Here is a 12,612-nt window from a genome sequence, read left to right as displayed (position 1 = left end):
TACCTAACTCACGTGACTAAGAGATAAAGGTGGATATCGGCCATAATTTGTCCCCAAGGTGATAATCGTTTTGTTTGACAGGTACGTGTATACAAATATGACTGTGCACGAGTAATGTCCCTTTGCTTTCTTTGGAAAAATTCAAATAAAAAAACCCCTAGATCTATGCAATTTTTTACCAAATAAACCTTGCCATATGAAATATTTATGGGCATTTGAAGAGCTCTTTCCAATAAAACTGTTGGAAAGAATTTGACTGACTTTTCATGTCATGTAATGCATTAACTAAAAAAATAACCCAAAATGTTAAAATTCGTCTGCTACCGGAAGTGCTCGTTTAGCCCCTACAATAGCGAGTTCCTAGCAACAAAATCCCCGGATGTTGATTACAAACATGGAGGACAGAGAACAAAACGTCTTTTACTTTTGTAGCTAAAGGACCAAGTTTCTGTCATCATGGCATGAATCCGTCCACTTCTTCAATATTCTAGTTCAGCTAAAACTTTCACTTTTATTAGAACTCGGCGAACTTGCTCATCGTTAAGATGGCTTTAGAACGCGCTAAGGTGAGCAGAAAAATTTAATTGTAACTTTTCAGGATTTTTTACAATTTTTAGTTTATTTTAAAAAAAAAAAAAAAAAGAGCCAGTCGTTATTTTAGATGAGATTTGTTTCATTTCAAATAGCACTTCAAGTAGATTTAAGTTTATTACCAAGTCTAAGCTAGATATCACTTATCCATTTGAAATGATTTGTAAATGTAATCACATGGCTCTGGAGTCTGGTAATAATAATGGGCTACACAAACAAGTAGATTTATTTAAATACTTTAAAAATGGAATTTGATGATAAAATTGATGAAACTACATTCTCTCTTTCATTGTAATTTCAGATGATGACTACCCCTTTACAAAGTAGTAGTAAATCTCGAGGTTTACCTGGTCTACCAGCTTTACCAAGCACAGTTAAAGAGCCATCAGATCTTTATCAAGTAAGAGTTCTTCAAATAAAATTTTCAAGATCTTATGGTCTTACCAGGATAATGACAATATTTTTCTTTCTTCAATTCACATCTTGGAGTTATATAGCCCGTTTGGTGCTGATGCTCCTAAATGCATTTCATTTCATTTCAAGTCACATCTTAATGAAAGCTTAGAAAAAAATAAGTGATACAAATGAAATTTACATTGAAACACATAATGATGTTTATAATACTTTTACACTGACATATTGTTTTGATTATTTGATTTATTATAAAACTTTTAGACATTCATTGCCAATGCATATGATTTAAAGCAAACAAATTTGTGCTTTCAGATTGTGTTACGCAACAGTCAGCATCCACCATTGATGAAAGGTACCTCATGGACATTAGCTGCACCATTTAAAGAAGAAAAATATCACAGAACTCCAAGTGAATCAATAGCTAATAATTATACACCCTCTGCCAGTACACTTAAATTAAGAGACCTTCCTAAAATATATAGAAATAAAGCTAAAAGTAAGTTGTTTCTTTTGTTTCTCTTTACAATTTATTCTTTCTTAATGGGACAGGTTGCCATTTTTTTCCACCAATCATACTTTAGTCTTAGAAACGGAATTTTTAGCTAAGCCAAACAGTTATTGTGTTCAAAGCTCACCGTCGTGCCTTCAAATCCACGATTGAATGTTAAAATGACGACTCTTCAATTTAAGATACTCTGTGATATATATAGAAAATGACGTATATTGGAAAACTTAGTAAAATTCTTAGTTCAAAATATTTTTAAAGGAATTATACAATTTTTGTACATTTCTAGTACGGTACTTCTAATGATATATTCAAGATTAAAATCAACCCCCCCAAAAAGGCACACCTGTCTCTTTAATCAAAATAAAAGCCAACAGTATCTTATCAGAATAATATGTTTCATTTTGTCATTATCCTTCTTTGTATTTTATTAAAATTTTACAACCGTATTGATACATTCTGTTGATTTTCAGGACCCACAAATTTGCCCCCATTAGGTAATGTGTCATGATATGAAATCATGTTATATATGTAGCTTATTTTTACTTATTAATGCTAATCACAGGTTATTATAACAAACTTCATGTGTTTTATAACATTGTTAATCCTAATCTTATTACTATTAGTCAATAAGATTATCTTTTAATACATTAAACAGTTAATTCTAATACTAATACACATTTTATAAATACCGCTCTACAATTGATGTATTGAGCACTATTTTAACATTGAAAATATTTTATTGTAGTAAGCTTACATAAATTATGATTTAACTAAAAATTTAATCAATATGCTCCAAAAACTTAACATACTTAGTAGATATACTGGAGCAAATATCAAAGCCTAGATCTGCTTCAAGAAGACATGCAGTTTGTTTTAAAGAAATAGACATGACAAATAGATAATGCTGTAATTCAGTTTGAGCTTTAATTAATGAAGTGCACTCTGCTTATTATTTTTCTCTTACAACATTGGAACATGAATGGAACCATTCTCCAGTTCTAACCATTGTCTGAGGCAAACAATATTGTTAAAGAAAGTGTTTAAAGATAAGAAACATGTGAATATCATCAAACTGAAATACTGTTTAGATGAATGAATAATTAATATCAAGGATGATAATTTATAAGATAAATCACCCGATAACGAACTAGATCTAAAGATAAAGATAATGCTCGTTTTTTATGCTTTAATTTTAATTCCAGAAGAATCTAGAAGTCCAAGAGGACCAACTGTTAGCCCATCTAAAAAAAGAAGGAAGGATGGGTCACCTGAGAGAAAGTCTGAACAAAAGTCTTCAAATGGGTAAGAATCCAATCACTCTGTGGTGAAATTTTGGGATGAGATTGGAATTACTTGAAAGCCTTTTTCGTTCCTTTTATCTTTCTAATAGTGATATGTGGTATATCTGATGTCTATTTTTCACTATGTTAGTGTGAAGTCTTGGTATTCATCTAACCAATTGTTTGAATTGTTCCTTGTAGATGGATTGGTACTAGGTCATCTCCTCTACCAGATATTGAAGAGTTACCACCCAGTAGACCACTTACACCTACAGAACAGATAGATATTATGTTACAAGCAGAAACAGAGCTGTTAGAAAAAACTGGTTCAGCTTCTGACAGAGATTTAGAGGTAGACTATAAATATTGGCTTTATCAGCTGATAAAAAATTAATTTCAGCTACTGGTATATGTAACTTACCAAAATTAAGATATGACATCCCCTTCTTCAATTCAAGGATGTCATTAACTGTCTCATGCAGATATTCAGTTTTAACAGTTGATGCTATCATTGCTGTCAATTTAGCAACTATGCTGCTTGAGTGTTTGCTATAGAAAAGTATAAACACACATATCTTGAGGCATTTCAGCTTTTATTCATTCTGACTTGGACATGTCCTCTTTATTTACTACTGTATTGATATTGCAGAGATATTACTACTATATTGAGAAAGGAATTAATAAGGAAATGTTGGCACCACCTCAACCAGGGCAATTAAAAGAAATAGAAAATTTAGTTCCACAAGCCTTATTAGAGAATCCTGAATTAGAGGACATTCATACTGAATTAATAGAAGAAATACATGAAGATCATAGACAAAGTATAAGAAAATCTATTGGTGAGTATCTCTTTTATAGACATCTAATAACCTGATATGAGCTTACATTTTTCTGTCCATGACCACGGTTTATTTAATACAGAATTATTCATTAAACAAGTTCATGAAAGGTATTTGCAGAATCTAAAGGCAAGATTAAACTATTTAAATGAATAATTTTCTCTGAGCATATTCTCTATTTATGGACTGTATTTATCCTGACCACATTTTTAGCAAAATAACACTACATACTAGATATTCTTCTTATTTGGTAGTGAAATATTTCAATCTTTTATGTACTTGTTTGATTTATTCTTATTTTAGTTGATTATATACTGAAAGATCCTGAAGAAAAGGAGAGATTATTTATTGCCTGGACACCTAAACCATTTCCACAGAGACTGATAAGAGCTCCAGTCCCATGGCATGATATGTATCAAAGAATGAAAAGTTATAACGGAACTTATTTGTTTATAACTAATCCTATAATGTTAGCTTTACAAAATGTTTGGTTTGATAAGTAAGTAATTTGATCAAATTATTGGGGTCTAAAAACCAATAAATTTATGAAATAATAAGTATGATATGTATAAATGTTCAAATCCATCTGAAAGTCATATAGAATATATTCTGTGACAAATGCTCTATTTAAATGTTTGACTTATTGAATGACTACAGTACTGCAGTATCTTGGAGAGCTTGCTTGTATGTTTAACTTAAAAAATATTTTTCCAGGTTTGCTCATCAGAGATTTGTCAATCTAAAAGAATTACTGAATGCTGATTTACCATTATTACCCTCAGAATTTGAATCTTTAGTTAAAAAACAATGTTGGGAAGCCCATGAAGTTTTACGAAAAGAGTAAGTTTGTTAAATTGCATTTTAGAATTACTTAAGATATTTAAAAAAAAAGCCATGTAACATTTACTGGGTTACATTAACAAAAAAAAACCCAAAAATATACTTATAAAGTTTAACATGAACAAATTTGTAAACTTATGAACTGTTTCAATAAGACAATTTTTTTGTTTTTTTTTTCCATAGATGGGTGCCAACGTGTGCCAAGTTGTTCATTGATATGAAAGATACATGGGAATATTTAGTTCCACAGAATGAAGTTGATTCCACTGAACTAGTAGCAGAATTCTTCTCATGTGTAGCAGCTTTAATGTCCATACAATTACGAAGTATGGTTATTAATTCACTGGCTGATTTCTTAGCATTCTTCCAAATACATGAGGTAAGGATCCTACATTTATATTTGACAACAATATATAATTTTGCTGGTTTATTGAATAATTTGAAAAGTTTTGTTTTAAACACTAGATCCTCTTCTATTGTCAGCCAAATTCCACAAAATATTGAACTGTAGGTGAAGAGACTGTCACATTCTTGAAACAGGTAGAAACTTATTCTTTTACATAAAATATTTGACTATCTTTATAGGCTGGTAATGATTTTGGTGAAGAGTTTGATGAATTGAAGTTTGTGATGAAACAAGTCATGATTATAAAACTAAGGGTACAGGATCCGAAGATATTATTTGATCCCCTATTCCGTGATATTAGAGATATCATATTACGATGTTTTACAGAAATTATAGCCAGTGCTGAAGGACTTTCAAGGGTAAGTTTATTAAGAAAAATTCCCATTCCTATAGATAGTTGATAATGTTAATCATTAGGTGCTGTGAGTTTGAATCCTTTGTCAAAAAAATAAAAAGATTTGATGTTTGGCTAATACTTTTGACAATTGTCTTCTGTAAGCAATGTTTCGTAACATTTACCTATCATGGTCATATTTACACTATTTTGCAAAAATATCACATCCCCTAAATTTCAATGATAAATTACTACTATTAGTATAATATTTCTATTACATCTAGGTTGAATGTGAATTGTTCCCTGATATGAGAAACCAGAAATTACATTTAAGATCTGTTAAACTAGAAGAAACATTAGTTACTGATTTTATTGATAAAGCTATGGAAATATTTAAAGATAACACAGTTGGACCTCAGAAGTAAGTTTTACCTTGCATGCTGCAGTGGGTCTCTGAATTAGGTGCTAACATGGAGATAATAATATAGACTGAAATGTTGGATATAATTTGATATGACTCTTTGGCAGATTCATTACCAATTTGATTATTTTATTATACAGATACCTGAATACATACAAGAAATATTCTGATTTATTAAATAACAAAGCTGAACAAGATGTATCTAGTTTTCTAAAAGAGAGACATTCTATTCAAGCTTTTAAACAGGTTGGTATTTTAAACTTTGTTGGAAAAAAGAAAAATATTAGGAATGATTTGAGTCAAATGGATCACATTTTCAGGTAGTCTGTAGGTTTCTGTGTTTACTTATGAAAATTTTTTTATTGTAGAAAATCAACAGTTTACAAGATTTAAAGAATGAAATAGCTTTATTAAGAATAACTGTACCATTGAGTATGTTCTGTCTGGATTGTGTACAATTAAACCAAGAATTATGTCTACGAGCTCAGAATCTGAGAGAAAAATTGATTACATTTGAAGTGGATGAAAATAGAGACTTAAATAGGGGGTAAGATTTGAAATTTAAGATGTACATGTAATATTTTATATTGTGATTGAACCAAATCAAATTAAAGCAATGTTCCATATCTTTTAAATGGCAGCTCAAAATGTAAAAAGCCTTTTTGGTATCTGCTATTTAAATAGATAGGTTTTATAAAAGTTAGCAGCTCTTGCTGGTTAGAATACCAATTACAAGGAAGTATGGGGGTAAAGGAATGTCCACATTTTTTTAATTATTTTAGAATTTGTCGTCGTTATGATGAAATGACTGATAAAGTCAGTGAAATGCCTGATACAACACAAGAGATAGTCGAAACTCAGGAATTCTTGAAAGCTGTGAGTAATTACATAATGTTCTGTTGATTTATACTGGGAAATTCAACACTTCAAGAGAATTTCAGTGTCTAGTGTTAATTAGAAAATATAATAGAATGCCAAACCAATACAGAAATGAGAATATGCTTTGAAAGTTTCAAAGTTAAAAATTACCTGTACTCACTTTGTTTGTATGGAAATGTTATGAGAATATCTGGTTTATGAATGACTAACTATTGTGATTGTATGTTTAGTCTATGGAAGTAACAGTATACAAGTTAAAAGATGAAATAGATGAAGCTGCCAATAGATTAATGTTTTTATTAGATTATGCCATCTTCCCTTGTAAGTATTGTTAAGTACTGTATAATTGGGAATATACCCTGGAGTATATCTGATAATGTATTCACCACTGTAAATACTACACTTCAACAGAATATGATACAGGCTCTGGAAACAACATGTTGTGATCCATCTTAGAAATGTATAATATAAAAGAGATATGATCTAAATGCAAACAATCTGTCTGTAGCTTATTTCTCAAAACTCACTACTGTTCCAGGGATAGTATCCTCAAGATGAACCATTCTCTATCATTGTCATTGATTTCTATTCATAGTTGAAGATATCAAATTAAACAGTACAGTATTCCACTGGCCAGAACATATTCGTACAGTGTTTGAGTTAAATCAGTCTAGAATATTAAATAAGAGAGATCATATTGAAGATGAATTAAGGAAAAAGGTGTCAGTGTTTGAAAATCGTCTAGCTGAATATATGTCTAAAGTGGAATCTTACAAGAAGAAAGAGGTAAATTTCGCTAATTATTGCTAGATTTCTCAGGGTTACAGAATTGATATTAAATTGCAAGTATGATCTGTCCAAAATAACTTCCATCCCAGTATACTTCCTCCAGACTTGCTGTGGAATTTGTTTTGAAAAAAAAATCCTTCTTTGTTGACATTAGATGTGTTTGAATTTTTGCTTTGTTTCTAAGCTGAAGATCCAAAGTAGTATTCAAAGCTTTTCCAATAGAACAGTGCTTACTTCTTTGAATGGTGTAAGCACAAAAATAAAACAGAATTTTTCATTTCTCATATTGCATCTTGCTTTTTTCTGATTCATTCAGGAAATATTGTCTAAACAAGATTATTCATTCATCTTTATTTTGTTTTATAGATAATGAGTTCAGATGAAATGAAGAATAACTGTGAAAATTTAAAACATCTACATGAATGTTTGGAGGCTGCTAGAGATGAATTACAAGCTATTAATGAAGAAGAGAGATTATTAGAATGGGAACAAAGTTCATTTCCTGATTTACAACTAATGTTTACTATGAAAGAACCGTATGAAAAACTATGGACAACTGCTTATTCTTTTCATCAGAAACATGAACTATGGATGAACGGTAAGTGACACTTAATGTTTTTTGTTCAAAGAAAGGATTTAATGTTTTGATGTTAATCAAACTTATATCTCTTTTTGAAAATAACCAAGCAAAAGTTATGTGAAAAGTTTGTGAAAGCTGCAACAAAGCAACTGTGTCAATAAATTAACAGGTCTAATTGATAAATTTTTGATAAAAGCTGTAAATTATGCATATATTTACAAGAATTTGGGTTTTGCTCTATAAAAGTCCAAAAAGATAATGGCAAGAGAGGAATCATATTATTATGTAATTTTATTTCAAATTCTTTGCGTGTTATCTTTTGAAGATTTATATCAGTTTGGCTTTGGTAATTTCCAGGAGCTTTCCAAGAATTAAATGCTGAAGATATAGAAAATGAAGTTGGTGATATGTGGAGAACAATGTATAAGTTAACTAAAACATTTGGTGATCAGGCTGGCCCTAGACGTATAGCTGATAGTGTGAAAGGAAAGATTGATAAATTTAAACAACATATGCCTATATTACAAACTATTTGTAATCCTGGTATTAGAGATAGACATTGGGATATGGTGAGTAACTATCTGGTTCAACTTGTTTTAAAGTTATGATTAACTGGAATTGCAAAAAGATAAGAACTAGAGCCACACGTGGCACAGAGTGGGACTTTGCAAATGTAGCAAAATGCAAAAGACTCTGAAAAAATCAACCTTCTACAATAATTACATCACGCGCAAGAGCTGTCTAAAGTTGAGAAGAATTCTTTGGAAGATTGTTATAACGGAAGTAGACAGACTGCACAAATGAAAGTATCAGAAGATAGCCAAGGTCAATAACATTTGACATTGAAAGGGAGACGGTCAACAAAGGTCAAGGTTATGAGATACAAGTCATCAAAATTTTTAAATATATACGGCTATAAAACCGGAAGTTGAGATAGGACAGCAAATATAAAAGTATAAATAGATAGCCAATGTGAATGACCTTTGATCCTACAAAAATCAGGGTCAAAAAAGGTCAAGGTCAAAAATTGAAAATTTTGAATTTTCAAAAGCTGTTCCTTTTTTTGAACTATAAAGCTGAAACAATCGAACTTCTAAGACAACGTGGCTCAACGGATGAAGTAATTGTATGCAAAGTTCCATTTTGAACGAATGTATACGTTGCGAGTTATGTCCATTGCCACAATTGTCAATAATGAGTAATTTAACCCGAATGTGCTAGGCCCACCTCAATTTCTTGTGCATAGGTTAATTGATATTCTGAATGTTATGTTGTGTTCCAAATTTAAAGCTTCTACATCATACAGGTCAAAAGATATAGGTCAACAAGAGTCAATAAAGGTCAAAATAGAAAATTGAAAATATGGAAATTTCAAAACCCGTTCCCTTTTTGGAAATCTAAAATTAAAAATATTGAAATTCTAAAACCCGTTCCCTTTTTCGAACTATACAGTCGAATCATCTGAGATTTTGATATAATTGGGCTAAAGTAATGAGGTAAGTGTGTGCAAAAGGATTTTCCGAAAAATTGTACTGTATATATATTTTTTCCAGACAACAAAATGTAAACAAAATGAAAATTTAACCCGGATGTGCCACGCCCTCATCAATTTTTTCAAGGTTTCCAAGATTGCAAAATTTAAAAATTTAAAATTTTGCATTACAATACATTGTGATATATCGTTGGAAAGAGCTCATAAAGCCCATTCAGAATATGCAAAAATGAACTCTCTAGGTTAATTAGGTCACCTGTAGGGGCAGTACAAAGTTGCGAATTTGGCTATTTTCGGACAGCTATAAAACCTGAAGTAGATGTCGGAGGTCAAATTTCAAAGTATGATCTGATAGCCAAGGTCAATGACCTTTGACCTACTAAAGGTCAAGGTCATCAAAGGTCAAGGTCACGAGATACAAGCCTTCAAAAATTGAAAAAAATTCGACCGGAAGTTGCAAAAGTCAAATTAAAAAATCCATTCGCAACATTTTTGTCGCCATCGACTAAAGTATACACCAACATAAAAATTTGACCAATCCCATTCTCCCCCGAAGCCCCATTTTGAGTTTTATGAAAAAGTATCAAATCAAGATGGCGGCCAAAGTATTTTTTTCGGACTAAATTTTATTTTAAAATCGGCCATAGAATTACGATTAATAACGATATACATAATTTCGTTGAAATATTTCAATCACACCGGAAGTTATTCAACCGGAAGTGAAAAGCGATTTTCCACTTTAACCGGAAGTGACGCAAAAATTTTGAATACATCAAATGGTTTTCATTAGTGACATGCATCTTTTATCAAAATTTCAGATTAATCCGAAAAAAACTGAAAAATGGTCCAAAAATTTTGAAAATCGGCCAAAAAATGTATGCTATGAATTTTCGAAATTTGAAATTTGTTAACTCATATCACATCGGAATTTAGTCACAGATTCCAAAAATGAAAACCCGAGCAAAATCGGCCCAAAAATGTGGCTTTCAGGGTCAAAAAACCCGTTTTTGCTCAGGTTGCAATGTGCAATTTGCATTTTTGCAAAAATTTTCCAATTTATATTTAAAAAGTAGGTCGCCATGATGCGACGTCAGAACATATTTCAGAAATGTTGCAGCTAGCATAGTTTAGGCTGTGTGCCCTGTGGAAAAATCGAAAAAAAAAAAAAAAAAGAATAGACATTTCGAAAAACAAACTGGGACTTTGCGGTAGCAAAGTCCTACAATTAGCCTTTTATCGTTATGTTGAAATTCTTCATGCTTACTTTGCTCAATGGCCTCAAGTCCTAATATTGAAAAGTTAACCCTCATTGTTAAACTAGTTTACCTAATGAAGATTTTATATCTGAAACAGACATCAGCAGTATATGATGAGAGCACCAACATATATGATATTTTTGATCATTTCAGATGAGTGATATTGTTGGTTTTAATATTAAACCTGAAGGTGATATTTCACTATCTAAAATGTTAGAATATGGTTTAAATAAACATCTTGCTAGGTAAGTTATTATCTCTTTTACAATATGAGAATTGTCCAGTGGTATGATTTTAGAAAAAAATATTTTCAAAATAGCTTTATTAAAGTTAAGAATGTTGAAAAAATATAACTATATTGATTGTAGATTAGAGGAAATCGGTGCTGCAGCAGCTAAAGAATACTCACTTGAGAAAGCACTAGAAAAGATGAAATTTGAATGGAAAGATTTAGTATTTGATATGATTCCATATAGAGATACTGTAAGTACATTTTTTTGTATTAAGTGTAAGAGACCATACCATATAACTTATAATGAATGAAATTTTTACAAAAAAAACTTATTGACACTCAAAAATAGACAAAAAATAATGTCAATATAAAGATGTAATTTTGCTGAAATCAGATTCCCTAATTATTCAAAATCTTATCTTTATACCATCTAATTTACAGGGTGTGAGTATTTTATCATCAGTTGATGAAATTCAACTATTACTAGATGACCATATTGTTAAAGCTCAGACTATGAGAGGTTCACCATTTATTAAACCATTTGAAGCTGAAATGAAAGAATGGGAAGAGAAATTAGTTTTGATGCAGGATATCATTGATGAATGGTTGAAGGTAGGTACAGATTTCTATTTTATTTAAATATCATTTGCAATTTCCCCATCTTCATTAGATCCTTGTCCAAAGTTAAAAACTATGAACTGCTCATGACAGAGAAGGCCAAATAGAATAGGAAAGAAACATTTAATCTTTCTAAGATGAAACCTTCTTGCCTGCAACAATATGAATTTTATAAGAATTAAGATTGCATTCTGAAACACATCTATTTCAAATGGCATGGAACTTGTCTTAAATTTCATTGAATTTCCAATATGAAATCTAATTTATATTGTATTTTTTCAGTGTCAAGCTACATGGTTATATTTAGAACCTATCTTTAGTTCAGAAGATATTATGGCTCAGATGCCTGAAGAAGGTCGTAAATTTGGTATAGTTGACAGTTATTGGAGAGATATCATGACTGAGTCTATTAAAGATACTCATTGTCTGGCTGCTACAGCACAGGCTAATATGGTGGGCAGATTGAGAGAAGCTAATGTGCTGCTAGAAGAGATTCAGAAAGGATTAAATGCCTATTTGGAGAAAAAGAGATTATACTTTCCAAGGTTGGTAATTTTGATTTTTTGTGGAAGAAAGAAAAAAAACAACAACTTAGGTTCACTTTAGATCCTTTCTACCAACTGGTCCTTGACCAAACTTCTTGTCATCGATCTTACCTGGATTATCCATACATGTGAATTTTCACCTTTGAAGCTGATGTTATCATTTTTTCTTCCTTGACACATTGAAATTTACAATCTGAATGTTTTATTTACTTTTTCAGATTTTTCTTCTTGTCTAATGATGAGTTATTAGAAATACTGTCAGAAACTAAAGATCCTACACGTGTACAGCCACATTTAAAGAAATGTTTTGAAGGTATACATAAACTAGAATTTACTGAACAACAAGAAATAGTAGGAATGATATCCTCAGAAAATGAAACTGTACCTTTCAGTACTAAGATATATCCTGCTAAAGCTAAGGTATGTGTGAAATTTAAAACTATATTTTGTTGTGAATGTTTAGCCACATTGGCGAAGGCAGTTGAGGTTTAGAACTTAAACTTTGGGGTTCAATCAAGATTTTGAAAATTGATTTTTTTTGTAGATGTGTTGTTGGTAAAATGTCACTCATTGTACATTGCGTGTTAT

The 12,612-nt window shown here is 30.9% G+C and overlaps 1 protein-coding gene across 1 annotated transcript in view; it reads left to right on the top strand.

The window, feature by feature from the left end:
- Positions 1-895: 895 nt before the first annotated feature.
- LOTGIDRAFT_210054 (hypothetical protein) overlaps positions 896-12,612 on the top strand; it is a gene marked incomplete at its 5' end in the record, with an annotated part of 35,641 nt that continues 23,924 nt past the window's right edge. Inside the window, 23 exons of the mRNA XM_009061882.1 lie at positions 896-991; positions 1,318-1,517; positions 2,726-2,815; positions 3,010-3,145; positions 3,443-3,632; positions 3,936-4,131; positions 4,347-4,472; positions 4,656-4,851; positions 5,058-5,274; positions 5,378-5,472; positions 5,497-5,633; positions 5,774-5,879; positions 6,002-6,180; positions 6,416-6,509; positions 6,743-6,833; positions 7,135-7,298; positions 7,668-7,899; positions 8,239-8,450; positions 10,783-10,874; positions 10,998-11,112; positions 11,303-11,473; positions 11,762-12,024; positions 12,243-12,444. Of these exons, the coding sequence (XP_009060130.1) occupies positions 896-991; positions 1,318-1,517; positions 2,726-2,815; positions 3,010-3,145; positions 3,443-3,632; positions 3,936-4,131; positions 4,347-4,472; positions 4,656-4,851; positions 5,058-5,274; positions 5,378-5,472; positions 5,497-5,633; positions 5,774-5,879; positions 6,002-6,180; positions 6,416-6,509; positions 6,743-6,833; positions 7,135-7,298; positions 7,668-7,899; positions 8,239-8,450; positions 10,783-10,874; positions 10,998-11,112; positions 11,303-11,473; positions 11,762-12,024; positions 12,243-12,444 (3,600 nt within the window). The remainder of the gene's footprint in view (positions 992-1,317; positions 1,518-2,725; positions 2,816-3,009; positions 3,146-3,442; positions 3,633-3,935; positions 4,132-4,346; positions 4,473-4,655; positions 4,852-5,057; positions 5,275-5,377; positions 5,473-5,496; positions 5,634-5,773; positions 5,880-6,001; positions 6,181-6,415; positions 6,510-6,742; positions 6,834-7,134; positions 7,299-7,667; positions 7,900-8,238; positions 8,451-10,782; positions 10,875-10,997; positions 11,113-11,302; positions 11,474-11,761; positions 12,025-12,242; positions 12,445-12,612) is intronic.

Source organism: Lottia gigantea (genome assembly GCF_000327385.1).
Source record: "Lottia gigantea unplaced genomic scaffold LOTGIsca_5, whole genome shotgun sequence".
NCBI classification, from domain to species: domain Eukaryota; kingdom Metazoa; phylum Mollusca; class Gastropoda; family Lottiidae; genus Lottia; species Lottia gigantea.
Note: the sequence above shows the minus strand (reverse complement) of the source record. Positions and strands in the feature narration are given on the sequence as shown.